The sequence below is a fragment of the Dromiciops gliroides genome, chromosome 1 (genome assembly GCF_019393635.1).
Source record: "Dromiciops gliroides isolate mDroGli1 chromosome 1, mDroGli1.pri, whole genome shotgun sequence".
Classification (NCBI taxonomy): domain Eukaryota; kingdom Metazoa; phylum Chordata; class Mammalia; order Microbiotheria; family Microbiotheriidae; genus Dromiciops; species Dromiciops gliroides.
Genome location: NC_057861.1, coordinates 66,083,068 through 66,109,265, shown reverse-complemented (window position 1 = coordinate 66,109,265; position 26,198 = coordinate 66,083,068). Strand labels below are relative to the sequence as shown.

At 42.5% G+C, this 26,198-nt stretch overlaps 1 protein-coding gene across 2 annotated transcripts in view; it reads right to left on the bottom strand.

Annotated features, from left to right (window-relative positions):
* Window positions 1-26,198, bottom strand: part of KDM4B (lysine demethylase 4B) — a 255,297-nt gene that overhangs the window by 17,396 nt on the left and 211,703 nt on the right. For both annotated transcript variants that reach the window (XM_043986635.1, XM_043986644.1), the window contains 8 exons: window positions 23,481-23,986; window positions 22,986-23,106; window positions 20,389-20,567; window positions 14,892-15,114; window positions 10,840-10,916; window positions 9,722-9,777; window positions 9,197-9,305; window positions 76-261 (listed from right to left, as the gene is read on the bottom strand). In XM_043986635.1, coding sequence (XP_043842570.1) covers window positions 76-261; window positions 9,197-9,305; window positions 9,722-9,777; window positions 10,840-10,916; window positions 14,892-15,114; window positions 20,389-20,567; window positions 22,986-23,106; window positions 23,481-23,986 — 1,457 coding nt within the window. The remainder of the gene's footprint in view (window positions 1-75; window positions 262-9,196; window positions 9,306-9,721; window positions 9,778-10,839; window positions 10,917-14,891; window positions 15,115-20,388; window positions 20,568-22,985; window positions 23,107-23,480; window positions 23,987-26,198) is intronic.

Below are 26,198 nucleotides of genomic sequence, written 5' to 3'. Positions count from 1 at the left end.
TCACCATCTCAACAGCCTAAATGGGCACTGATGAAGATTAAGAAAAATTGAGTTTCTATACCAAGAAGCACTTACACCTTGGCTGCCTGTTTTATGCTTAAAGCAAGTGATAGACACAACATAGGGCCAATCATCAGGTTCCATTAGGACCCCAGCTGCATGGGCACAGGTCACATGAAAAGAAGTAGAGCAATGTTCGTAGGAACACTGGATACAAGCTCCAGATATCTTCTTCATTCGCTTTCGACAGTAAACACATTTCTGGAGTGACAGACAAAGAAATTGGTTTTTTATACAGGAAAATATGCTCATTAATTAGTCAACTAAAATTTTTCTACCCAAACAAATCCTTTTGAATTCTAGGCATTTTCCCTGCCTGTCCCCATGCCTAGAATAATGTTCTTCCTTCTCTCTCCCTTTTGGTTTCCTTGGCTTCAAGTCCCAACTAAAATACATATGAAACCTTTCCTGATCCTCCTTAATTCTAGTGCCTGCCTTCTGGGGGTCATAGGAAGGGAATAGGTATTTATTAAGTGTTGAATCTGTGCCAGGCACTGTGCTAAGCACTTTACAATTTATTACCTCATTTGATCTTCACAAAAACCCTGGGAGGTAGGGGTTACTATGATCCCCATTTTCAGTTGAGGAAACTGAGGCAGAGGTTAAAGTGACTTGCCCAAGGTTATACATCTGAGGCTGGGTGTGAACTCATGTCCTTCTTTGCCTCCCGGGATGCTCAGAGATCATTCTAGTTTAAGCATATAATTTTCTAGTAGAGAAAAATGAGGTACAGAGAGAGGAAACCACTTGCTCAAGGCCAAATAGGCGATCAATAGCAGGATGTCTTGAACAGGATGACCCACGGACATCTCACACTCAACGTGTCCTAAACACTACTCCATCCCTCAAACCTTCTCTTCTTCTGAATAGTCCCTTTTACTGCTGAGGGCACCGCCATTTCCCACTGCCGCAGGCTTGCCCCGTCAGTGTCATCCTTGACTCCTGACTTGTATCCCTCCATATCCACTATATTGCCCCATCTTGTCATTTCTACCATCTCGAGACCTGATGAATCTGCCCCCTTCTCCCTGGCCACACAGCTGCCACTCTGGTGCAAGTTGGGCATACTACAGTAACATTCTAACTGACCTCTCTGCCTCCAGTCTCTCAATACTCCAATCCATTCTCCACTCAGCTGCTAAAACAACTTCCTAGAACCTAAGTTTATCCTGTCACTCCTCCCCCCTCTTTATTCAGCAAATGCCAGTGGTTCCCTATTATTTCTGTGATCAAATATCAAACCCTCTGGTTTCTGAAGCCTCTATCTTTCTAGAATTCTTACACTTTATTACCCTCTTGGTTCAGTCGTTTCAGTTGTGTCTGACTCTTTGTGACCCTATTTGGGGTTTTCTTGGCATAGATCCTGGAGTGGTTTGTCATTTCCTCTCCATCTCATTTTATAGATGAGAAACTGAGGCAAACAGGGTGACGTGACTTGCCCAGGGTCACCCAGTTACTAAGTGTCTGAGCCTGGATCTGAATTCACGAAGATGAGTCTTCCTGACTCCAAGCCTGGCGCTCTATCTGCCGCACCACCTATTACCACCCTCTATAGGATATAGTCTATAATTAAATGATATTGACCTTGCTGCTCTTCACACACTACACACCATCTCAACTCCATGTTTTTTCTTTCCTTTTTTTTTTTTTTGCAGGGCAATGGGGGTTAAGTGACTTGCCCAGGGTCACACAGCTAGTAAGTGTCAAGTGTCTGAGGCCGGATTTGAACTCAGGTACTCCCGAATCCAGGGCTGGTGCTTTATCCACTGCGCCACCTAGCCGCCCCCCCCCATGTCTTTTCACTTGCCATCCTTCATGCCTGAAGTACTGTCTATCCTTTCTTACTTCTGCCTCTTGGTTTCAATGGCTTCCTTCAAGACTCAACTCAAATCCCACCTGCTCTAAGAAGCCTTTCCCGGTTCCTGCCTCCCCACTAGTGCTTTCCTTCTACACTGGATATTTCTACTGTGTATATAACATGCATGTTGTCTCCACCACTCAACTGCACTCTCTGAGGGCAAGGACTGTGTTTTTGTGTTTCCTTGTATCCTCAATGCTTAGCACAGTACCTGGCACACAGTAGGTGCTTAAAGAATGGCTTGTTGACTGACAGAAGACAGGTCTTCTGACAAAATCAAAGGCTTTGCTACAACATCCCTTCTAAGAACTGTCTCAGACCACACTGTTGTCTCAGTTCTGATCTTCCCTCTGGAAGCTTTGGTCAGGTTTCAAAGGAATTTTTCGGGTTTTCTTTCTAGAGAAAGCTGTTTTTGCAGAATTTTCTTTAAAAAAAAAAAAGCATCACAAAATAGAACTCCCTTGTGATGAAGGGCTTCATCCTTGCTGAAGCACACAGCACCATCTACATATCTGAAACTGAATACCTTGTTGCACATGGGTCCCTTCCCCTAATGTAGATGTCCAATGAGCACTCTGGGGCTATTAGTGTATATCACACTACAATCCACTGCTGCACATGGCTGCTGTGGTAATCCTAAGAATTGGCTAGCTTCAGAGACTGAGTCAGCCCCTTTATGTTCTCTGAGTGTCACTCTGAGCATTTAATAAGTGGTTTCTTTATCACTCTGTAAACTGTGTTCAAATACTAGATAAGTACTACAGCACAGGGCTCGGCAGGAACGTAGCCCCACACTGGAATCAATAGTGATGAGATCTCATTACTAAACTGTCAATAGAAAATTCTCTCACCAACAGGGACAGTGCTGATATACAACATGCTCAATACTCCTTCATGAGGGAGTATTGACCTTCAAGTCCTGAGGACTCTGATTTTCCTTGCTGTGATAGCTACCACCAACACACAGAGAACTCAAGTCACAACCAGACCCCTCCACAAAATGGACAACACAGAAAACAAGAGTGAACAGTTATACATATTTCATTAAAACAAATCACTAATAAGCAGGATGGTTACAGCCAGAAAAGACACACCCTTAGAGAGTCCAGAAGAGAAAATCAAGAGAATACGAGAGTTGTGAAGGGAAAAGAAGTAGCTGTCCAAAGACACTTTGTAGGGATAAGGGCCAAACCTAGCTAGTCATGCTCGTGATAGAAAATCCTTAGAGCAAATGCATAGTGAAAAATCAGATCAGAGTGAAAAATGTGCTGTCTCCAGCATGATGAACACTACAATTCATTTACTCCACTGCGGAATGACAGCTAATTATTCTGAATTTCCACGTCATAAATAATTTACACTCAGCCCCATAATACCCCATTAATCAGGAGCCATGCAAAGACCATTTCTTATAGCAGTGCATGGCTGGATGGGCTAAGAGAGCCTTGCACGGCAAGAAGACGCATGGGCTCAGTGCAGACAACATCCTGATGGATCATTCAGATACTCTGGGGTTCTTCAAAGACACTGCTCTGTGCATCTCCTCTATTCATGCCCCCAAGTCAAACCCAGGCCTGCACAATGGGAGGAAATGGAGGTTCCAAGCAGAGGGCCCCACCTCTACAGCTCAGCTAACAAGCTATGGTTGCAAGATCATCGTTGCCCATCCATTATCATTGAGGATTAAGAATGATCTGGGAGATCTGGTAATATCTTCAAATGGTAGCACTAGGAGTAATGGTTTGGCAGAAAATGTAGAGGCAGAATTAGGCTGGATATTAAGGAAAACCTCTCCAATGAAGCCATGTGAACATGAAAAGGGCTGCCCTGGGTTTGGGCGGCAGCAATCTCCTTCCAGGAGAGGTCTCAGACCAAGGTCTGGATCACCCACTCTCAGGGATGTGGTGGAGGAGCTTCTTGCTCACTCATGGATTGGCCTGGATAGCTTCTTGAGGGCCCCCTTCCATCCCTAGATGGTCCGATCCTATGATCTGCCTGGCCACTTCTGTGGGGCACAGGAGCTGAATTCAGGTGATTATCCACTAAGAATGAGATACACCGCTAGGTGGTTAACACCATGTGAAGGGAGGGCTACAGGCTTGGATGGAAAACTGAACCACGACGCACAAACACAGCTGGGCTCCAAGAGGAGCCATTCAGTGCTTGCTAATGTGGACCTAGAGTGACTCCTAGTGGGCATCATGTTATCAGTCAGCTCTCACAAACCAACAAAACATCTGTGCATGAAAAACCGTGTGAAAGAACAGGCAGGTTTACATACTGATATGCAGGACAGGTGATCTAATGTAGTCAATAAATATTTCAAGCATTGCAGTACATAACAACTTCCTTGCTGTCAAGAAGCAGGCCCAAAGTCCTTTCAGTGTTTACATGTAATATATTCTAAGAACAGATACATGGAACAGTCTTATCGTGTGCTTCCCACAGCTAACAGTCTCACACAAAGAAATCCCACACCCTATCTAGGCACCATCCATAAACATTTGTCCTACAGCAGAAGCCGTGACCAGACACGAGCTGCCAAACTGCATCACACCACTGACCTAAACAGTGAGTAGTAGTTGGATTCTTCTTGTTCCTCAACAAGGAACTTGGCTAAGACTGGTTAGATCTGAAATGCTTTTGTGTATAAGTAGTTGTGCCACTGGATGGGGACTCAAACAACTATGGGAGCTGGCAATCTAGTTGGTAGTCTGACAAGGTGCTTTGGATCAGGTCTAAGGTGAGATGGACTCACATTTGTCTCTCCTTAGGTGGGGGTCCTAGTGTATGTAAATGCAAATGACATCCCTATGAAATCACCTTCCTTAGCCACAGGTATCTCAAAACTGGACTGAGAAGGCTGGGCCTGGAGGGAGCTAGGCTGCTGGTGGGCAGACCTGCAGGAGTTAAATGCTTGCCTTGTGAGGCCCCATTAAGCAGTACAAGTGAGCCTTGTGTAAAAGGATTTTTAATTCATCGTTACAAGTGCTGGTAATGAAGAGGATGCATGCTGGAAATGTCAGATGATCCATAAAGAGCCTGTGCGAGAGGATTTATCACTCGCGTGTTGCATTGCTCCATCACTCCACCTGAATAATGAATGCTTTTTACATCCACATTTGTGTACAGAACCCATTTGCACAACAGAGGAATAACTCTGGAAGGCAACAGAGCCTCTTCGTAATCACCCATCCAATGCCTGGCTGGGCTTGGATCTGGTGGCTGCATGTTTAATGATCTCTTTCCCCTTCCCAAACACTACCTCACCCACATGTGTCCTTCCAATCCAGACCAACAACTGACCTGGGCCCAACCACCAGTCTGATGTTACAGTGCACTGTGCACTCCTAAAGGCACAGCAAGTTCTTCTATACCCTGCAGTCTCCTCTTTGGGGGCAGCTGCCAGGTGTTTCACTGGTACAGAGGACCATGAAGAGCATCCTGAGAAGCCTGATCATTGTGCAGGAGATACTGCCCCCGAGTGGACACAGGAGAAGTCTGAATACTACATTCCCGGCCCCCAAAGGTACAACTGCCTTCACATTTATTTACTTCTAGTTAAAACTTATCTGAAAGACAAGGCAGCTGGACTAAATGATGTCGAGAAAGCATTACCACCCCAAAACAGATAGCCAGAAGAATAAACTGAGTCAATAATGCAAGTGCCTATTTAACTATAGCAAACCCAGCTCTGCTGCATGAATGCCTTTTATTCAATCCCTAAGACAAGGCCACTATTTACAAAGGTTAAGGGCTCCAAGGGACCTATGTAGACATATTAGGTATCAGAAGCTTTAAATAGACATGCAATTGGTATGTATCCTACAACCTACAAGAATACACATATCCCACCTATCTTTCCAAGCTTATTAGACATTATTTACTCTATAGTCCAGCCAAACCAGCCTATCTCTTGTTCCTCGCATGACCTTTGGTCTTTCTTCTCCATGTAAGTTCATCGGCTGCTACCATATACCTAGAATGAATTCCCTCTTTGCTTCCAACTTTTAGAATCCCTTGCTTCTTAAGTCCACTCCTCAGTTGGGGCCTTTCCTGAATCCTCCAAGTAAGTGCCCTCCCTATACAGTTACCTTGTATGGACATCTATATTTCTGTACATAGTTACATGTGTGTGTGTTTCCCCTGACAGAAGGTAAACTCCCTGAGGGGAAGGACTAACATTTTTGTCTCTATATCACTGGTGCTGAGCATGATGCCTGGCATATGGTAGAAATGTTGAGTTCTGACCCCCCGAAAAGAACTGAGAAAATGAACCATCCCTCCCACTTTGCAGAGATGAGGGACTCTGGTTGGGTAATGTTGACAATACTGTTAGACAAGGCTAAGGTATTGGCCTGGTTCGTTGACTTGCTTTTTTTCCCCCATCACTTTTTAAAAAATCCTCATTACAAGGGATTGCTTCCTGGGTAGAGGAGAGGGGAAGGTATATATCTGGAAGTAAAGGTGACATAAATACAACAGATATCAACAAAAACAAGATTATAATTGTAAATGTTGGATTGATTACAATGCTTCTCTGACTGCAGAAAATGTTATAAGAGGCTCTTTGGAAATTGCTTCCAGAGTCTACAGCATATTCTTCTTTATAGCCTCAGTGGTGGCAAATATTTGGGGAGGTTTGATTTTTTCATTCTGACCAAGCGTAGTGGATAAATGAGTGGTTAAATTAGCTAAGACAGCAATTTTTGAAAAGAGATCTTCAAAATACTTTAAGCAATGGCAACACCACTGGAAAAAGGGTATGGTTTCTCAGAAGGACAACTTTGAAGGACAATGCTCATTTGGAAGTATAAATTCTAGTCTGTCTCTTTTTAAAAAAAAGAAACAGGCTCAGTCATACATGTGGAAAAAGCATTAGAGAGAAAGCCTTTTGTCAACTTCCTTATTTTACCTAACTGCAAAGACAACTCTAACACACATGGCACTCTGTAAACTGTATACTTTCCTCACAACAGGCATGAAGTCATGGGAGAAGCATTCTTATGACTAGTTTTCAGATGAAAGAAATGGACACTCAGAGCCATGAAGTGCTTTGCCCTGGCCACACTACTAGTGAGTGCCTGGAATTAGTCTAGGTCCCAGCCCAGCAATGCTTTCCCTCATAGTGTGAGAGAGGTTGGGGCTGTGGGTGGGTGTATGAACAATGAGGCATTTCTGGGTGTTATGACATTCCTTTAGTTGACCATACTTCCTTCTCATTCCATCTTTCTCTATGCTATAGGGCCCCTTCTTCGTTCTCACAGTGATCTCCAGGCCCTCCACCCCTCTGTTCTTTCCCTTGATCAAACCATCTGCCATCATTCTCCTCCCCTTCTTTGCAGCTAAACTCCTTTCGAAAGTTATCTACACTTGTCTCTACTTCCTCTCCTTTCTCGATTCTGAACTTTTTGCAACCTGGCTTCTGACTTCATCATTCAACTGAAATGATTCTCTCTAAAGTTACTGGTGACGTCCTCATTGACAAATCTAATGACCTGTTCTCAGTCCTCATCCGTTTTGTTTTGTGGCATGGCAATGAGGGTGACTTGCCCAGGGTCACACAGCTAGTGTCAAGTGTCTGAGGCCAGATTTGAATTTAGGTCCTCCTGAATCCAGGGCCAGTGCTCTATCCTTTTGACCTCTCTGCAGCCTTTGACACTGTCAAGCATTATCCTCTCCCTCTAAGTTTTCCTAACATTGCTCTCTCTTGTATTGCCCTGCCTGTCTGACTCCTTCTTAGTTAGCCTCCTTTGCTGGATCTTCATTAAGTTCATGCTCACTAACCAACTGTGGGTGTCCCTCACAGGTCTGTCCTGGGTCCTCTTTTCTCTTCTGTGCATATGCTATCTTGCTTGGTATTCTCATAAAATGTCCTACTCTCATTTCTATGCAAATGATGCTCAGATATACATTTTTCTCTCTAATTTCTCTTCTGAGTGGCAGCTAGCTGGGCTTTAGACATCACATAGGCACCTCAAACTCAACATGTCTAAAACAAATTGATGCACTTTCCCCTCTAACCCCTCCTCTCCTTCCAACTTTCTTATTACCACTAAGGACACCACCGCCATCCTCCTAGATGCCAAACCTCAGTGTCACTTCTGACTCCTGATGCTCATCCCACACATCCAATCTATTACCAAATTCTTGTCATTTTTATTTTCATAGCATTTCATGTTTAAGTCCTGTTCTCTGCAGTCACAAAGCCACCAACACTTGCTCAGGCCTTCATCACTTCCTGCCTCAGTTACTACAATAGCCTTTTAGTTGGTCTCCTTGCCTCAAGTCTTTCCCCACTCCAATTCAAAGTGATCTTCTCATAAAAGCACACTCCACCTGTCTACTCAATAAAGGTCAGGGGCTCCCAATTCCCTCCAGGATCAAATATAAAATCCTGTTCATTTTTTTTCTTTTTAAATAAATTTTTGGTTTTTTAAAATCAATCAGAATTTCTCCAAGTATCCCCCCCCACACACTCACACAGAACCATCCTATATAAGAAATTATATTTTTAAAGAAAAAAAAACCCAGCAAATCTAGTCAATACATCAAAAAAAGTTCGAAAATGTATAGAATGCCACCACGCCCATGAATCTCCCTCTCCCTCTATAAAGGAGTGTCTGCTCATTTTTCCTCTTCAGGACCACACTCATTCACTGAAATTTTGCATCTTTTTGGCTTTTCAAGCTAATGTCACCACCTCCCTCCTCCCCATCTTTCCAGCCTTCTTATACTTCACTCCCCTCCATGTATTCTGCTGTCCAATGATTGGATTGGCCTTGTGGTTGTTCCTCACACACAAGAGGCCACCTCTTCATGTCATACATTTGCACTGGCTGTTGCCCATGCCTGGAACATTCTCCCTCCTCCTGGTTCCCTGGCTTCTTTCAAGTCTCAACTGAAGTCCCATCTTCTATAAAAAGTCTCTGCTGCTGTCCCCCTTAAATCTTACAACCTTCCACCTGAGAGACCACCCCCAATTTATTCTGTCTCTCACTTGTTTGTACACAGTTGTTCGCATGTCCTCCCTCATTAGATTGTGTGAGTTCAAGAACAGGGTCTATCTTTTATCTCTGTATTCTCAGGGCTAGCACACAGTAGGTGCTAATAAAGGGTCTGTGACTTACTGAGAGCAGGGAAGGTATTTGGTCTTTCTTTCTATCCCCAATGCTTAGTGCAGTGTCTGGCACAAAGAGTTCCTTTGTGCAAAGAAAGCCCAAATTCCACAAAAACTTCACAGTAGAGAACACTGTCAGACATGGCTCAAACACCTACCAATTTCCACCGTTGCTCTGGGATTGCACTGATATCCACAGGGTGACGTTCTATTACGTTAAGAAATCGTACTTCTGGAACAGCAATAGCACAGATCACGTGGATCCACCTGCACAGTTCACAGGAGAGTCTGATTACAACATTCTCATAGAACTACAACATGGTTCCTGAAGTTAAGGAGTTCATAAAATAGAGGATGAGATGGGATATTCAGACGTGACTCTGATGTTACAGTCAGTCCCCCAATCATAATCTCTTTATCCAATATTTGGGTCTTACTTGGGATTTGAAGGGTTAATGACACCACTATCAGGATTAAAAAAAAAAAACAAAAACAAAAAACCAGAGTGAGTATCAACTATGGGATGCTTCTCTAGTACAGAGATCAGTCATTCCCTCTTCCTTCCTGCTCCTAGTCAGAACCACCCAGGAGTTGTCACAGTGTGCTAAATGTGTAAGCTCTAGGGCCAAACACATACACACACACACACACACACACACACACACACACAAAATCCTTCCTACCTTTTATCGGTTGTCATCTGAAGAGCTCCTCCCCTGAGGTTACACAAACAACATTCCTACAGAGGAAAAACAATTGTACAGATGAATGGTAAAAACAACAAACCTTCGTACTCAACTTTCCTTCTGCAGAGATGCTCTTTCTTACTCATTGTCCCAGGAGAGTCTCTCTTGGGGGTAGATCTTTAACTCTTCAGGCAACACCTGACATTTCTATGGTGCTGACATTCCCATCCCCTCAACCCCCCACTCCATACCCCCAGCTATCTTGTGGTAGTGAATTATTGTTATCCCCATTTAACATGTGAGGAAAGTGAGCCCCCAGAAGGATTAAGAGAATTGAATGAGGTAATGTTTGTCCTTGATTCTTGAAGAAGACCATGACATCAGGATGATGTCATGACTTGCAGTGAACTGGATTTAAGTGAGGGAGGACTGTGCAAGGTCACCAGCCTCACTCTCTCCTCCAGAGCCATCTGGGTCCAGTGGCAAGATATTTATCAGGACAACCAGAGATGGCCCCAGATATTTGAGGCAATCAGAGTTAAGAGACTTGTCCAGGGTCAGACAGCTAGTAAGTGTCTGAGGCTGGATTTGAACTCTGGCCCTTCTGACTCCAGCGTCAATGCTCTAGTCACTGCCCCACCTAGCTGCCCCTGCCCCAAGATAATACAGTGAGGTAAATGTCAGAAGCAGGGCTCTCAACCAGATCTCAGTATCACAGGGAACATTTTATTCTAGTCCATGCTGTATTTCAGCAAGTAGATACTCAACAGTAAACCTGACAAGCAGTAATCCGATCTCTGCCTGAAGGCTAGTGATGGGAGAATCCAGTAATTTCAAATCTGGTGCTCTTTCTATTCTATCGGGTTATCTCTTCCATATCTCTTCCATATCTTGAATGTGTATTTCTTACTCTAGTAGGCTAATTCTTTCAGTTTACAGCTAGGACAAGGAAGGAATCATGCTTCAAGTCACAGAGTTGTAGGCAAATTGTGACAGATCCAGGTTCTAATCCCAATTCTAACTCTCAGCCCCAAAGGCCTGAAGACCAGGGGCTTTCGAATGTGTATGAGCAAAGTCTGAAGAACAAAGAGCCCTGGCAATAAAGAGTACGTTACCGCTGTCCAGGCATTGGCTGTGCACCGGGAACAGGTCCAACCTTCATTTACCAGATCAGGACGGATTCCGTAGCAACCTGAAAGAAGGCAGAGATCCAGCTCAGATGCTATGTCATTGCACTGAGAGCTGATGGGCACAGCTGTTGGTGGGATTTCAAAGGCCTTCCAGAATTCACAACATTTAAGATAATTGTTCTCTCTTACCATCCTCTTCACCTTAATTCAGGCCAGTGCACACAGTATGAACAAAAGGCTTTGGGGCAAAAGAAGCTAGGAATGGTTCATTTAAAATGCTAATGTTATAGAGAAAGAAACCTAAAATCCCCTTTACATGTGGTTAATTCTGGATAAGTCCAAGCTATCATCCTAAAATATTAATGCCAGGATTGTTAAGATATTCTATGTGCTTAGTTATAGAAAAGTTCACTAGCAAAGCAATTCAAAACTGGTTATTGTATCTGACCAATCAACTTTGTGTGACTTAGATTCTGATTGGGGAAATAATTAAAAACGAAAACATCAATATTGTTGGGTTCCTAACAACCCCAATACCACAAGCAAGAGCTCCTTAAGACGTATACTGAAAAGCAATCAATATAGCTACGCAAGAATATTCCATCAAAAGGCTCTTTTGGTCATTGACAGGCTATGCAGGCAATGCACCCAAATCAAGCCCTGGAAGTGAGGAAGGGTATGAAATCCTAGGGTTGAGTGGCTCAGGGTTTGGAAAACCAAGAAATGGATGTGAAATAGAAACTGGACTGCATAAATATTTCAGTTTGGAACATCAGAGCTGTGTGCAATTGAATGAAGTTTCAGTGCTTATTTCCTGCCTCTGGAATCCCAAGGGAGGGCTCTGCATTGGGGAAGTAATTGTCCTAAGAATGCAGCTCCTAAGGTAGGTTTCAAGTACAGTAGCACCAAGAGTGTGAGCAGACATGGCCAGAACTCTTGTACTATCAGCTTCATCCCCCCACAGAGATGGCAGCCCAAGTGGAAAAGCCAAATTAGCTACTCAAAAACAAAACACTTGATAGAGTGCAGCCTACAGGAGAAAGCCAGATGACACTGATTCAGGAGAGAGAAAGCTGAGCTGGAGAAAAGCTGTAACACTTCACCCTTATGTGCTAACTGATGGACAATTCTTCCCCCAAATTTAGCTCAGCCTGATAAGAAAGCTCCCCTATGCACTGCTAGGGAAGGTAGAGAGCCAGATTAGAATCTAAATCCTTATCTAAGCATGCAGCAAAGCAGCTAGGGATTACAGCCTAGGGGTGGATAAGGGATGCTTAGGCTAGGTTATCCACCTTAGTTCTATAAGCACACTTAAACAGAGCTGGTAGGATCCCGGTCTCCTAGGAGCAACAAGGGAACTGGACTCTTGTTCTCCTTTTAATTCTTTACAAAAGATATTTATGCCAAATGGTGTGGTGATCTCTTATCTACAAGGCCAAAGCCATGAAAAGTAATTTTATCTGATAAGAAATAGATGTGACCTTCTCTTTTTTTTTTTTAATGTATGAGGTATTTTATTTTTTCCGTTACATGTAAAGATAGTTCTCAACTTTTGTTTATACAAGCTTTACAATTTCAGATTTTTCTCCCTCCCTCCCCTCCCTCCCCCCTCCCCTAGACAGCAGGTAATCTGATATAGGTTATATCTATATATCTCTATACATATACATATAGATATAGATATATACATATACACACACATATATATATATATATACACATAATAACATTAATCCTATTTCTGCATTAATCCTGTTACAAGAGAAAGAATCAGAGCAGTGATGCAAAACCTCAAAATAGAAAAAAAAAAAAACAACAGCACCCAAAACAAAAGAAATAATATGGTTCAATCAGCATCTATACTCTACAGTTCTTTCTTTTTTTTTTTTTCTTGGATTTGGAGATCCTCTTCTGTACCATTGCATTGGTGAGAAGAATATAGTCCATCACAGTAGGTCAACACTCAATGTTGATGATACTGTGTACAATGTTCTTCTGGTTCTGCTCATCTCACTCATCATCAGCTCACGTAAGACCCTCCAGGTTTCTCTGAACTCTTCCTGCTCATCTTTTCTTACAGCACAGTGACCTTCTCTTTACAAAGGTCAAATAAGTAGACCAATATTCTATCATACTACTTGGTTCAATTGCAAATCTCAACTGGGCATTGCCACCAGTCTTCCACATTCTTGGCATGAAACACATGAATCTGCTATTAGAAATCCTCTCCATGCTGAGTGAAGAGAGCAGAATGAGGAGACCATTGTACACAATATCAGCAACACTGTGTGATGATCATCTGTAACAGACTTAGCTCTTCTCAGTAATATAATGATTCAAGACAATTCCAAAAGACTCATGATGGAAAATGCTCTCCACATCCAGAAAAAGAACTGTGGAATCTGAATGCAGATTGAACCATACTATTTTTACTTTTTTTGTTGTTTTTTTCCCCCCTCTTTTTTTAGGTTTTCCCCTTTTGATATGATTCTTCTTTCACAACATGACTAATGTAGAAATATGTTTAATAGGATTAACCTGTATCAGATTGCTTGCTGTTGTGGGGGGGAATTCAGAACTCAAAATCTTATAAAAATGAATGTTGAAAACTATCTTTACATGTAACTGGAAAAAAAATTAAGATTAGAAAAAAATCCTCTCTCCAGATAATATCTCAGCAAAAGAGCCAGGATGCAGCAAGCCTAAGGTTTCTCTCAAAGGGCTCAAACAAGGGTCTGAGGCCAGATTTGAATTCAGTCTTCCTGACTGGGGCACTCTATCCACTGTGCCACCTAGCTGCCCTAGGGTATTCTTCATCAATTTAACTATTCTGTTTGTGAAGAACTCCAGAAGGCAGGTCTATAATAGGTAAGTCAGGAGAAAAGTACCCAGTGAAATAAATAGCCACAACAATATCCCAAACTATAACTGAAAGTACACCTGGCTGATGAGCAGGAGTTTGGCAGTTACTAAATTCTGCCCTTGGGTTTCTAAAAGGGGCTACTGTAAGATCGAACAGAAAAAGGAAGACGCCACATTGACAGTGTCTTTTCTTTCTGTGCTGATGATGATCTTCATGGACCTTTAATTGACCCTAGTGAAGGTCAACTTTTTTTCAACAACTTCTGTGGCTTTTGTCTAATCATATGACATATCCTCTCTAAGGATTTTCTAAGGGACATAGAACATCTAAGAGTTGCCCAACAAAACAGAGAAAAGAGGACTTCAGGAAATTCAAAAGAGAAATGGACAGGAGATAATCCCAAATCTTATGAAGAAGTAAATGAACAAGGGTCATAGTCCTATTGTGTAATAAAGTGAAATACTATGTATAGTATGTTAATATAAAAAACCTAGATCTCATGGCTGTAGATGTTTGAGAATACATGATATGGATGAAACCTAATTACAGGAAAAGCAACGAAAAGCATTCAAAGAAGCTCTATAACTGTCAGGTGTGTAATTTAAGATTCTAAATGTGGATTCTAATCTGTTCCCCCAGTTTTGGGGGAAACTGACTAAAATCACTGATAAAACAAGTTTAGGTTTTTAAGGGTTTATTGGAAAATAGAAAGAAAAAGATTGAGAACAGAATTCCAACAGCCTGGCATTCCTATCTTTCCTCAAATTTCCTGTGAAGTCCTCTGCCGCCACCACCATCAAGTCAGGAACCCAAAAAAGCCCCAGAGCTCTCCGCGCAGGATCCCTTTCCTCCTTCCTGTCTCCTCCCAGACCATAGGAGGCTCCTCAAGTTGATTGGCTGGTAGCCTTGATAGACAGCCCCCATGAGCAAACATCATTTCCTGACGCCAAGGAAAAGCCACAATGCCTCTGAGGCATTTTCCTCATGGTGGAGCTTTCCCACAGCAAGTCTCCAGTAGGTGGCATCATTCCAATCATTACACGGGAGATGCAATTTCAAGGACACCTGAATTTTTGAACAAGACCATGACCACCCACACACACTTCCTTAACTCCTGTGCTTTTCCAATCAACCCACCCCTTCCTCAGTCCCCGGGTGAAGTGCATTAACTTACTGGCATGAACTTGCAAGTAGCATTTGGCGCAGGCAATAAGGAGGCTGGTTCCATCATCACCAATATAAGAATTTGCAGGGAGAGGCTCAGTATTCTCACCGCTTGAAGTAAAACACATTTCTGGGATCAAGGGCTTGGTCTTCTGTCCACACTTGGAAAGCTGAAGTAGGGAGGAGGTCTCCCCAAGAGAGGCCTGGGAAGTCTCTTTATCTGTCTGTAAGGACTTAAGAAGTAACAAAGCAGTGTTAAGTAAAATCTTTCCTGTAAGAGATGGGTAGAGGGCTCTTGCTCAAAAACATTCATATAATGTATAAATACTGAATAAATGCCAGCTCTATGTCAAGAGGGAACAAAGGAAAAGAAATCATAGTTTTGTGGTACACTAAAAAAAATGGTCATCTGGCCTCCATTTAAAGACCTTCTATGATGGGAACCCATTCCACTTTTCGGCATGCTTATTAGCTATACTGCTAGAAATCTTGCAGCAAATAAGTGCCTGGACACTCCTTATAAGTCTCCAAGATCAACAGTGGGCTTAGCAACAGTCATCCTGAACAGTTTCTATGTAATACTTAGTCTCTTACAGCCCACAGAAAGCTGTTTGATGAAAAACCAGAGCACTGAAGTCTGAGTTTATCCAAGGCCACATAGTGCTTGGGATCTGAGAATTATCTTCCCCAAAGAATTGAGGAGCAAGAGATAGGACCTCACTGAAAGCTAAATATCCTATTTGGGAGGGCTAACAACAAGCCAGGCCTTTATACAAATGGTTAGGTAACAGCAGGTAGGAGAGTCACCAAATGTTTACTGGTGTTCATGGGGTTTTCAGTACTGCTGTGATGTCTTGTGGCATGGTAATGATCCTAGATTTTCAAAAGCTATGCTAAAAAAGGAAAACGACAAATGCTGGAGGGGATGTGGAAAAATTGGGACACTAATGCACTGTTGGTGGATTTGTAAATAAGTACAGTCATTCAGGAGAATGATTTGGAACTAAACCCAAAGGGCTATAAAACTGTACATACCCTTTGACCCAGCAATCCCACTACTAAGTCTATATCCCAAAGAGATCAAAGAAAAAGGAAAAGGACCTATTTGTAACAAAATATTTATAGCAGCTCTCTTTGTATTGGCAAAGAACTGGAAATTGAGGGGATGCCCATCAACTGGGAGATGGCTGAACAAGTTGTGATGGAATACTATTGTGCTATAAGAAATAATGAGCAGGATGCTTTCAGATAAACCTAAAAAGACTTCTATGAACTTATAGAAAGTGAAATGAGCAGAGCCGGAACACTGTACACAGTAACATTAATATTGTAAAAATGATCAACTGTGAAAGACTTAATAGTTACTCTGATTGGGGACAGCTAGGTGGCGCAGTGGATAAAAGTGCTGGCCCTAGAGTTCAAATATGACCTCAGGCACTTGACACTAGATGTGTGACCCTGGGCAAGTCATCACCCTGTCCAAAAAAAAAAAAAGTTTCTCTGATCAAGACAACGACTCAAGACAATTCCAAAGAACCCATAATAAAAAATACTATCCACCTCCAGAGAGAGAACTCATTAACTACTCATCATCTCTTCAATGCAGATTGAAGCATATTTTTAAAACTATTTTTCTTTTGTCTGTATTTTCTTTTGCAGCATGGCTAATATGAAAGATGTTTGAATGACTTTACATGTATAATTGATATCAAATTGCCTGATTTCTCAAGGAGAGGGATGGGGCCACAGAGAAGGAGAAAATTTGGAACTCAAAACTTAAAATGAATGTTAAAGTTTTCTTTGCATGTAATTGGGAAATATTTAAAATAAAATCATATTTTTAAAAAAGAAAGCTATGATACTAGATCATAAGATTTAACAGGTTCTACCAAACTGGAAAGGCTTTATAAGAATGTGGTAATACAGGGTGATGCATTTTTTAGTCACAGGCAATGTTTCAAGATTAAAAGTTAATGTTTTATGCCCCCACCCTCAAAAAAACCTAAGTAGCCCTTGATGTACCTCATGAAGTGAGTGGACTGGTCATACAATCATAACTCAGAGCTGAAAGGAATCTTAGATCTAATTTCCTCCAACATCTATATTTACATAGAAAGCCTCTTGACAATATTTCTGACTAATGGTGATCCAACTTCTATTTGATGGCCTCCAATAATGAGAAAGTCTAATTTTCTAAATTTTTTATTTCATAGAAATTTCCACGTTACTTTCTCCCTGCCCCTCCCTCTGCAATAAACAAACTGCTAAATGAAAACGACTCGAACAATGAGACAGTGAGAGAGCCTGGCAATCCAACAGAGCCATCTCCCTCTCTACTGAGAGTAAGAAGGTAACAATAATAAAAACATGCTAATAGCCTTTATATAGCACTTTAGGGTCTGCAAAGTGCTTTACATACCTTATATCATTTGATCCTCACAACTTTGTGAGGCAGACACTATTGCTATCATTATTTCACAGATGAGTGGTTAAATGACTTGCCCAGACCCACACGAGTGTTTGAGGAAGGATTGAAGCTTGGCGCTTCCTGACTTCAAGTCCAGTGCTCTACCCAAGGTAACATCTAGTAAGAGATGCTCCATCTTTGGTCATTATCGAAACTCTGTCTGGCTTCACCTTAGTTTTCATTTATATTCTTGTCATTGTAGATACTGTTTTCTTGGTTCTGTTTGTCACTCTGCATCAGTTCACTTAAGTCTATGATTTCTTCATATTCACTGTTTCTCACAGAATGAAGCGTTCTTATTACAGTCAAATACCACGACTCTTAAGAGCCATTCTCTAACTGATGGGCCCTCATTTTGTTTCCTATTTTTGGATCCTACAGAAAGTGCTGATGTGAATATTTTGGGAATCATGAGGTAACCATCTCTATTTTTTGACTTTAGTACACTTGGTAATGGGGATTCTCTGGACAGTTTTAATTGACAGGGAGTTTCCTTTATTTTGAGTCTGTTGCTGGTATTTGACCTTCCCCCATTGCTCCCAGTTCTGTCCACTGGAACGTGTTTAATCACACACTTACAAACACACAAAGACAGTGCATGTCTAACAAAGTGCAAGCATCTCCTTTACTCCTGGAGGAAAACTACAACCCTATTTACAATGGGTATCGGACTGTAAATCTGAGATGCTACTTTGACAATGCCTCTACCTCTTCTAAAAACTATCATATTCCCCATATGAGGAAAGGTGTGAAACTTTACTTCACACAGATGAAGTGCAAACCTGGGGGAATTTAGTGCAGGAGGATTTGGGAGAGGCGGGGGGGTAGAAGAGACTGCTTTAGATTTCAGGAAACAGGCTGTCCTGCATATCTTGATTTATGATGTATATTTGACATATGAGGCACCATGAGATTTGGTTCTGAATATTATCTTAGGATGTACATGTACAACCTATAGAAACAGTAATTAAGAAAATTCTCATCTTGGATCCAAGTTCCCCAAACTGAATCCCAGCAGCACTTTTGGCAATGAAGAGAAAGGAATGTGCTTAATGAGACCATTCTAGGCATTATCTCTTTATTTGTTCCAATGAGGAGGAAATTGAATTAAGTGTGTTTGTACAGACTTAGTTCAACTGTTGTTTCTGCAATGGGGTCCTCTGGCAGCATTAACTGACAAGAGAAGCCTTAGTGCAGGATTCCAAATTCCTTTTCAGCCTTTCCTTGGCCTATTGAGCGGTAGTCTCTCCCTTCCAAATACCTGAATGACACAGCACCAGGATGGCACAGGATTGAGCTGGTTTGAAAGTGTAGCCTTTGGTTGGTAATAGAGTCACCAAAGAATCTATGGTGCTACTTGTTCATTCCATCAAAAAAATTCCCAATGAGATGGAGGAAATCACCTTAAAAAGAATCTACAAGTGTTACACTGGTGAGCCCTAAAATCATTTCAATCTAACAATTTTTTTCCATCTAATTTGCCATGTGTTATTTCTATCCAAATGGCTAGGATTTGGCTATATAAAAGGGCATTTGAATTTGGGGAAAGAAAGATCTGCAAATTTATCAAAAATTTAACCAATTATACAACTGTACAAATTTTCCAAAAATTACATTTCTGTAAGAATGGAAAATTAGTATTAGATATGCTTTTGGTATCTCTACCACTTTCTGTTTCTCCTGATTGGGAACACATAGTTAAGTTCATTGTAAATCAAGTGATTCCAATACTGACTATTTCATTCAAAGTTCTGAATTCCAAGTCAGATTGACAGACTTTTCCCCCAAGAGCAACATAGAATGTGGAAGGGGGAGGGTACATGGGAGATTTTTCCATACTGACTCAGCACCACACCCATCTCACTTTTTCTTTCTCTCTCTTTCCTCCTTCCTTCCTTTCTTGGGAATCAGGGTTAAATGACTTGCCCAGGGTCACACAGCTAGTAAGTGTCTGAGGCCAGATCTGAACTCAGGACAATGGCAGAGGAAAAGGCAGTGAGCTCTTGAACTCATGACAGGATCATTCCAAAAAACAACCAAATAATGCCACAGGACAATGCCTGGAGCAGCAAAACCCACAGAAGAATGTGCTGAAATCATCTTCTAACCAAGAACGGCTTAGAAGGTCAGAAGGAGGGAGCTGCTGTGCTGAGACAGGAGTGAAGCCCAACCCCACAGTCACCCTGACACAGATCCAGTCCCAGGAAGGCTTCAACAAAGGAGACCCCCCAGAGCCTCTGAATCAGCTGAAGTGCCAGTGTCGTCTGGAACTAAGCTCACAGTCTGGTGAGAGGGCTGAGCCCTTGGGAGGGGGGAGACTACAGGGGTCTATGCTGGTGCTGAGGCAGAACTTGGGTTTTTCACCCCTGCTGGGAACCAGGAGGTAGGCTTGAGTAGCAGTGGTCCAGGTAGGGGAGGGGCACAGGCTTGTCGGAGCTGACAACCACAATACACACATCTGAACTCAGGTCTTCCTGACTCCAGGGAAGGTGCTCTATCCACTGTGCTACCTAGTTGTCCCATCACCTACACTTTCAATACTTTAAAACATCCATGATTTCACAGATAGTTTTCTCTTCGCCAATACAGATCATAACATTTTATGCCTTTAGTAGATGGTTTATTTAGCCAAAAAATGAATTATCCAGAAGCCAACATTTTGGTGAGGAGCCTCCTTGAATTTATCAAGCCCTGTCCTTAGCTGGCAGATGAAGTCTATTGCTAGGACCAGTTCATAACCAAAGCTCCATAAGATCCGTCACAGTTTGTCTTCCCCTGGCACAGCCTTCAAGAGACAAGGGCTGTCTTCCATGGATGATAAGGTACAGAAAAAGAGATGTCAGCGAAGGCTCTACCTACTACAATGCACTAAAATGACCTGACTTTTAGTTTTTAGAAATAGATTTTTGAATGCATAAAAATTCAACTCTGAGCCTTCTTTAAGCAAAGCAGTCACTAGTACCAACAGGAGATAGAAAGCATTAAAAGTCCACCTTGCAGCAATTCTGCTGACAGGAATTCTCAGCAAGGTGGCAATTACCTGGTTATATGGGTAGAAGAGAGTACAGACAGCACAATATGGCTCTACCAGGGCTGCAGCCGCATTGAACTTCTTCTCTGCCTGGAAGTTATGCACTTTATTCTTCCACTGGAGGGAAAGTAAAGACTTCAAGGCCTCAGGGTCACTCACATCCTCTTCTCCAGAGAAGGGAAACGCTTCTAGAATGAAATGAGTGAGAGCAGGAGTGGGAGAGGAAGGCAGGGGAGATTTTTTTTTTTTTTTAATGAGAGGGATAAAGGAAAAAAAAGGGGCAAGAAGAATAGGGAGCAAATCTTTAGTGCCAATAAAAAACCATACATCTTTAAAACAATGTAAGAAATAAAGACAATAACCACAATTCATTCCATTGTCTTCACCTGAAGTACATACCTTTAACTCAACTTATGATGTACATGTGCAACCTATAGAATTCTTTCAGGATTGATTAAATGCTAAGTGTTGGAGAGCTGCAAAGTTCATATAAGACAAGGTTCTGGCCCTCCTGCAATTTACAGTCTAATAAGGTGATAAGACACATAATTACAGTATACACTTACATGATATTTATATGGTAATAATTTGTCCTGCACAAAGCCACTGCATTGAACTGATGTACACAGGAGCTGGGGCCTTGAGTCCCTTTTCATCTCTGCCTCCTGGCTTTCTCTAAATCTCAGCTAATAATTCATACTGTGAGCTCCTTTGGGGGACTGTTTTTGCCTCTCCTTATATCTCTAGAACTTAGTATACTGAAAGGCATGTGATGTTTATGTAAGACATTCCTGTTGACTTGACCACGGACTCCTACAGTGAGCAAATGTGAGCACCTTCTGTCTGCAATCTTCACTGTGGGGACACAGTTCAAATCCTTTGTTCATTTACTCATACCCTTCCTTCCTTGAAGGCTCAGTTCAAGTATTACTTCCTACATAGAGTTTATCCTGATTCTCCTACTGGCTGTATCCTCTCCACTCCAATTCATCCTACCCCACAAGAATTACTTTATCATGAACATTTATCGTGAACATTTCATATTTATAATAATAATAGCTATTATTTAGATAGCACCAACTATGTGCCAGGGTACTGTGATAAGCATTTTTTAGAACTATTCTCCAATTTGATCTTCACAACAATGGGAGGTAGGAGCTATTATTATCCCCATTTCACAGTAGAGGAAACAGAGACAGAGTAAAAGTATCTGTATATGTTTTCTACAGAAAAAGGCTTGATATTTGATAAATGCTTGTTGAATGACTATTAAGTGTGTGCAGAGCCGAGCACTATGCTTCTCACTGCAGGAGACAGAAAGGCTTGCTAAGACCTGGTTCCTGCAGTGGTGCAATCAAATTCTGCCCTTCACCAATGGTAGGTGATCATGGGCACATCACTTGCCTTCTCAATGCCACTATGCCTACTCTTTCCCAGTGTTCCTTGCCAGCTTCTGCTTCATTGATGTCTGACAGGTCAAACAGCACGCCCTCTGCTGCCCGTGACCTTCTCCTGTTCCTTATATTTAGGGTTACAGGATATCAAGGGTTTAGAGCTGGAAATGACCCCTTCATTTGACATGTAAGAGAAGTGAGCCCCAGAGAGGTGAAGGGACTGGCTTGGATTTCAAATGATGTCCTAAAACTGAAGTCTTACTGCCAGGATCCACGACTATGGAAATGAACTTCCCCACTTCTGTTAGACCTGGCACTTCTCACTGCTAGCCTACCTGTACACTTGGCCCCTGCCTGCTGAGGCCTCTCCAAGAAGAGTTGGCAGGGAGCTGACGGAGCTCCAGCATCCCCACCCAAATGAGAGCACACTGCTCTGCTCACATTTACACCCCTCACCTCTCTCATCCTCTCCCACACAGCTTCCAGGTCTGACTGCCTCCTTCTAAAATTCTCCGTGGTTCCCCATTTCCTCAGTGAGAAAATACAAACTCATCCTCCTAGTATTCAAAGGGCTCCACAATCTTGCGTCACTGACCATTCCAGTGACAGTTCACATTACTTATTATCAAAGCTCACTGTTTTCTAGCACAAACAGGTGTATGAGTAATTCCCCACATTTTCATGCCTTTTCACAGACTAGCCCCCAACCTCTCAGCTGGGATACAGTCTCCCTCTCTCCTCTGCCTCTTTGAATCCTTAGCATGCCCTTAAGGCTCCACTCAATTGTCACCTCCAAGTGTAGCTTTTTTGGGGTTCCCACAGTTAGTAGTATTCTCTTCTTCCTTCACTTATCTTGAAAGTATGTATACATGTACACACACACACACACACACACACACACACACACACGCTCTCGCTCGCTCACTCTCTCTCTCTGGAGAAGTTCTCCAAGTGTTAGGCTATAAATAAGGACACTTGTGGTTGTGACAATTTGTGTTCAAAAGTTCTTTACCACTCTAAGTATCTATGGTCTAAGTATTCACATCTATGTTATAACATTTTATATGTAAATATTTAAAACTCTAATCTTGATGATGCTGAATATACTTGATGTTTCTTTTGGTTGCATTCAATTTATGGAAACCACAACGTAAGTTTTATCATGTGTTATCAAACTACTGCTAGGGACTTTGGGCAAATTTACACACTCACCCTCATCACTTGAGCCTTCTTGTTTGACGACGGACAATGGGGATCGAGTTGGTGGTTTGCCCAGAGGATGACGCCGGCTCTTCTTGATCTCCATTTTCAGTTTGGAAAAGGTAGATGGAGCCTGTCAAAAAAACAACTCCTTAAAGGAAATGCTTTGGGAATCAACATGCAGAGCCCAACTTAGGCTGACCTGTTCATTTAGAGAAGCAACACTTCCCTTTCTGCTCCCCATCTCCACCCTCGGCCAAGGTCAGTAATGTCCTGTGCTAAGAACAGCCAGCACTGACATGATACCACTGAGAACCTCCACTGAAGAGGGATGCAGTGGTTGTCTTCCAGGAAGGTTCCATCCCTCTCTCTCCCACAGATGTTGCTAGTTCAAATTTTGCTCACAATCCGGAAACAGAATGGGTTAAAAAGCAATTTCTCCTAAAGTACTGCTGACTCCTGTCTGCTTATGCTGGAATTAGCTAGCCTCTTTTCCCGTGATGTTACCTGAACCTCACTGGCTTTGGGACTGCTCTCCACCTGCTCAGCTTCTCCCCTTTCTTCTTCCTTCACTGTTAGCTCCATGGGGACAGTCTGCTCTCTCCAAATCTGGCCCTTCTGAGCAAAGTGCTCAAGTGTCTGCTGGCAAGATACTCGTTCTTTGTCAAATGCCACCTTATTGGTCCGTGGAACCACATAAAGCATGGGAATGATAGGTCGAGGCTTGAAGTCATCCTCTTCACTGGGCACCTCAGAGGGGTGGACAATGTTGAGAGGGGCAGCTAAGGGAAAGCTCTCTTCTGCGGCAGTAGTTACAGGTGCTAATATAGGGGGTTCCAATACAGGAGGCGGTGGGGGGGGGACCTCTTCATCTGTGCAGAGCTGTGGTGGAGGTGACAACAACTCAGGCGGCTGAGGTGGATGGTGATGGTGGTGGTGGTGGTGGTGGTGGTGGTGTTTCTTCTTCTTATCACTTTTGGCCTTGGGGGCACGAATCTTGCTCTTACCATCCCCTGGTCCAAGAAATGAAAATTGTGTTACTGACAGGAACCAACATTTTCTAGCAATCCATCAATAACAAGCATTTGCTGAGTGGGCAGGTCACATCACTTCTCTTGATCTGAGTTCAACCAACTGTCAGAATGAGGAGATTGGAAAAGATCCCCAAGGTTCCTTCCAATGCCATATCTATGATCCTGGGAGTGCAGGATTACCACTTTATCGGGAGCTATGAGGAACATAAAGTTGTCTAAGACATGGGTTTTACTCACAAGGGGCTTATAACAATCTGGCTGGGCCACATGATACATACATCACATAATTAGTGGGCAAAGCAGTAAATAACAGAACATGAAATTCTAAGGTCAACATCAGAGGTGTCAAACAGGTGGTCAGAGGGCTGCACCTAGCCCTAGCAAGTGTCTCCCATACCAGATTAAAATGTAACTGGGAATTATTTGACAAAATTTTAAAAAGTACATTAAAACATAAGATAATATCACATCTTAAAACTAAGTCCTTACACAGCTTGCAAGTATCCTTTTGTATAGTTTAATGGCCTCCATTTCCATTTGAACTTTACACCACCAGTCTAAAGGACAAGTTAATTATTTCTGATTGTGGCTACCAGGTCTTATTAATTCCATTACCCAAATATCTTATACATTTATTGCCTCTACTCCATCCCCATTCACACTGCCCCCAGAGCAGATCTTGACTACCCCATTCTAGACCACTGTGATAGCCTCCAATGGGGCCTATTTCTAGTCTTTGCCTCTCCCAGTCCATCCACACCACGACTAGCCACAGTGTCCCAAAAGTCTTAGTGCAGGCTTATGCTTAAAATAGCTCCAACCTGCACTACTATTATACCCTATGTATTGCTATGGTTGTGGGCTTTTTCTCCTCAAAAATCTTCAGAAGCTTCCTTTTGCCTCCTGAGTTAAGGTCAAACTCTTGTGGCTGATATTAAAGTTCTATCAAACCTTTCAAACAGCATCACAAGACCTCTGCTGCCTTGCCCCTGTTAAGGGCTAAAATTCTAGCTAAACTGTCTAAAATATCTAATGAGTGGTCGCCAATAAATTATAAGCTTTAGCAAGAGTTAGACTTTTAAGCATTTATTAAGGAGAATAAGAATTTGGTAAAGAGAAAGGCCTAGATTCCTATCTATTAAAGGGAGAGCACATTTCTAGCTCCGCTCTCCACCAGAGTCCAGAGGAAAGAGAGTGAGACCGAGAGCGAGCGCCAGTCTCTTCCTTCCTCCTCCCACTAGCCCGCGTCACTTCCTGACGCCAAAGAAAAGACTCCTGGTCTTGCCCTCAAAGACCTTCACTTCATGGGTGGAACTCTTCTACAGTAAGTCTCCAGCAGGTGGCGTCATTCCAATCGTTACACCCCTCTATCACTACCCTTCCCACACTCTATGCCCTACCTGAATGGGGCTGCTCTCAGCCCTCCGAATGCACCCTCAGGACTGAGGGGCTTTGATCTTCCACTTTTACTACCTCTTTCTAGAAAACATTCAGACCCATCCTTTAAAACTCAAATGTAGGGGCAGCTAGGTGGCGCAGTGGATGGAGCACCAGCCCTGGATTCAGGAGGACCTGAGCTCAAATCCGGCCTCAGACACTTAACACTTGCTAGCTGTGTGACCCTGGGCAAGTCACTTGACCCCAGGCAAGTCACTTGACCCCAATTGCCTCACGAAAAAAAACAAAAACCCCTCAAATGTCGTCTCTTCCCAGGTTGGTGCAGTGAATAGAGCACTGGGTACAAGGTCAGGAAGACTTGTGTTCAGGTCCAGATTCAGACATTTCCTGGCTGTGTGACCCTGGGCAAGTCACTTAATGTGTTTGCCTCAGTTTTCTCAGCTGTAAAATGGGGACAATAATAGCCCCTAATGGGGAAGCTAGGTGGCACAGTGGATAAAGCACCAGTCCTGGATTCAGGAGGACCTGAGTTCAAATCCAACCTCAGACACTTGACACTGACTAGCTGTGTGGCCCTGGACAAGTCACTTAACCCTCATTGCCCCACAAAAAAAAATAGCCCCTAACTCATTTGGTGGTTGTGAGGATCAAATGAGGTATGTTTGGCACATAGTAAGTGCTTCATAAATACTCGTTGACTAGCACAATGTTTTGCAATTCTACATAGACATTTAACTATAATATAAAGCATTATATGATGTCTCTTGTTTGTGTCTTATCCCTTTAGTAAGAC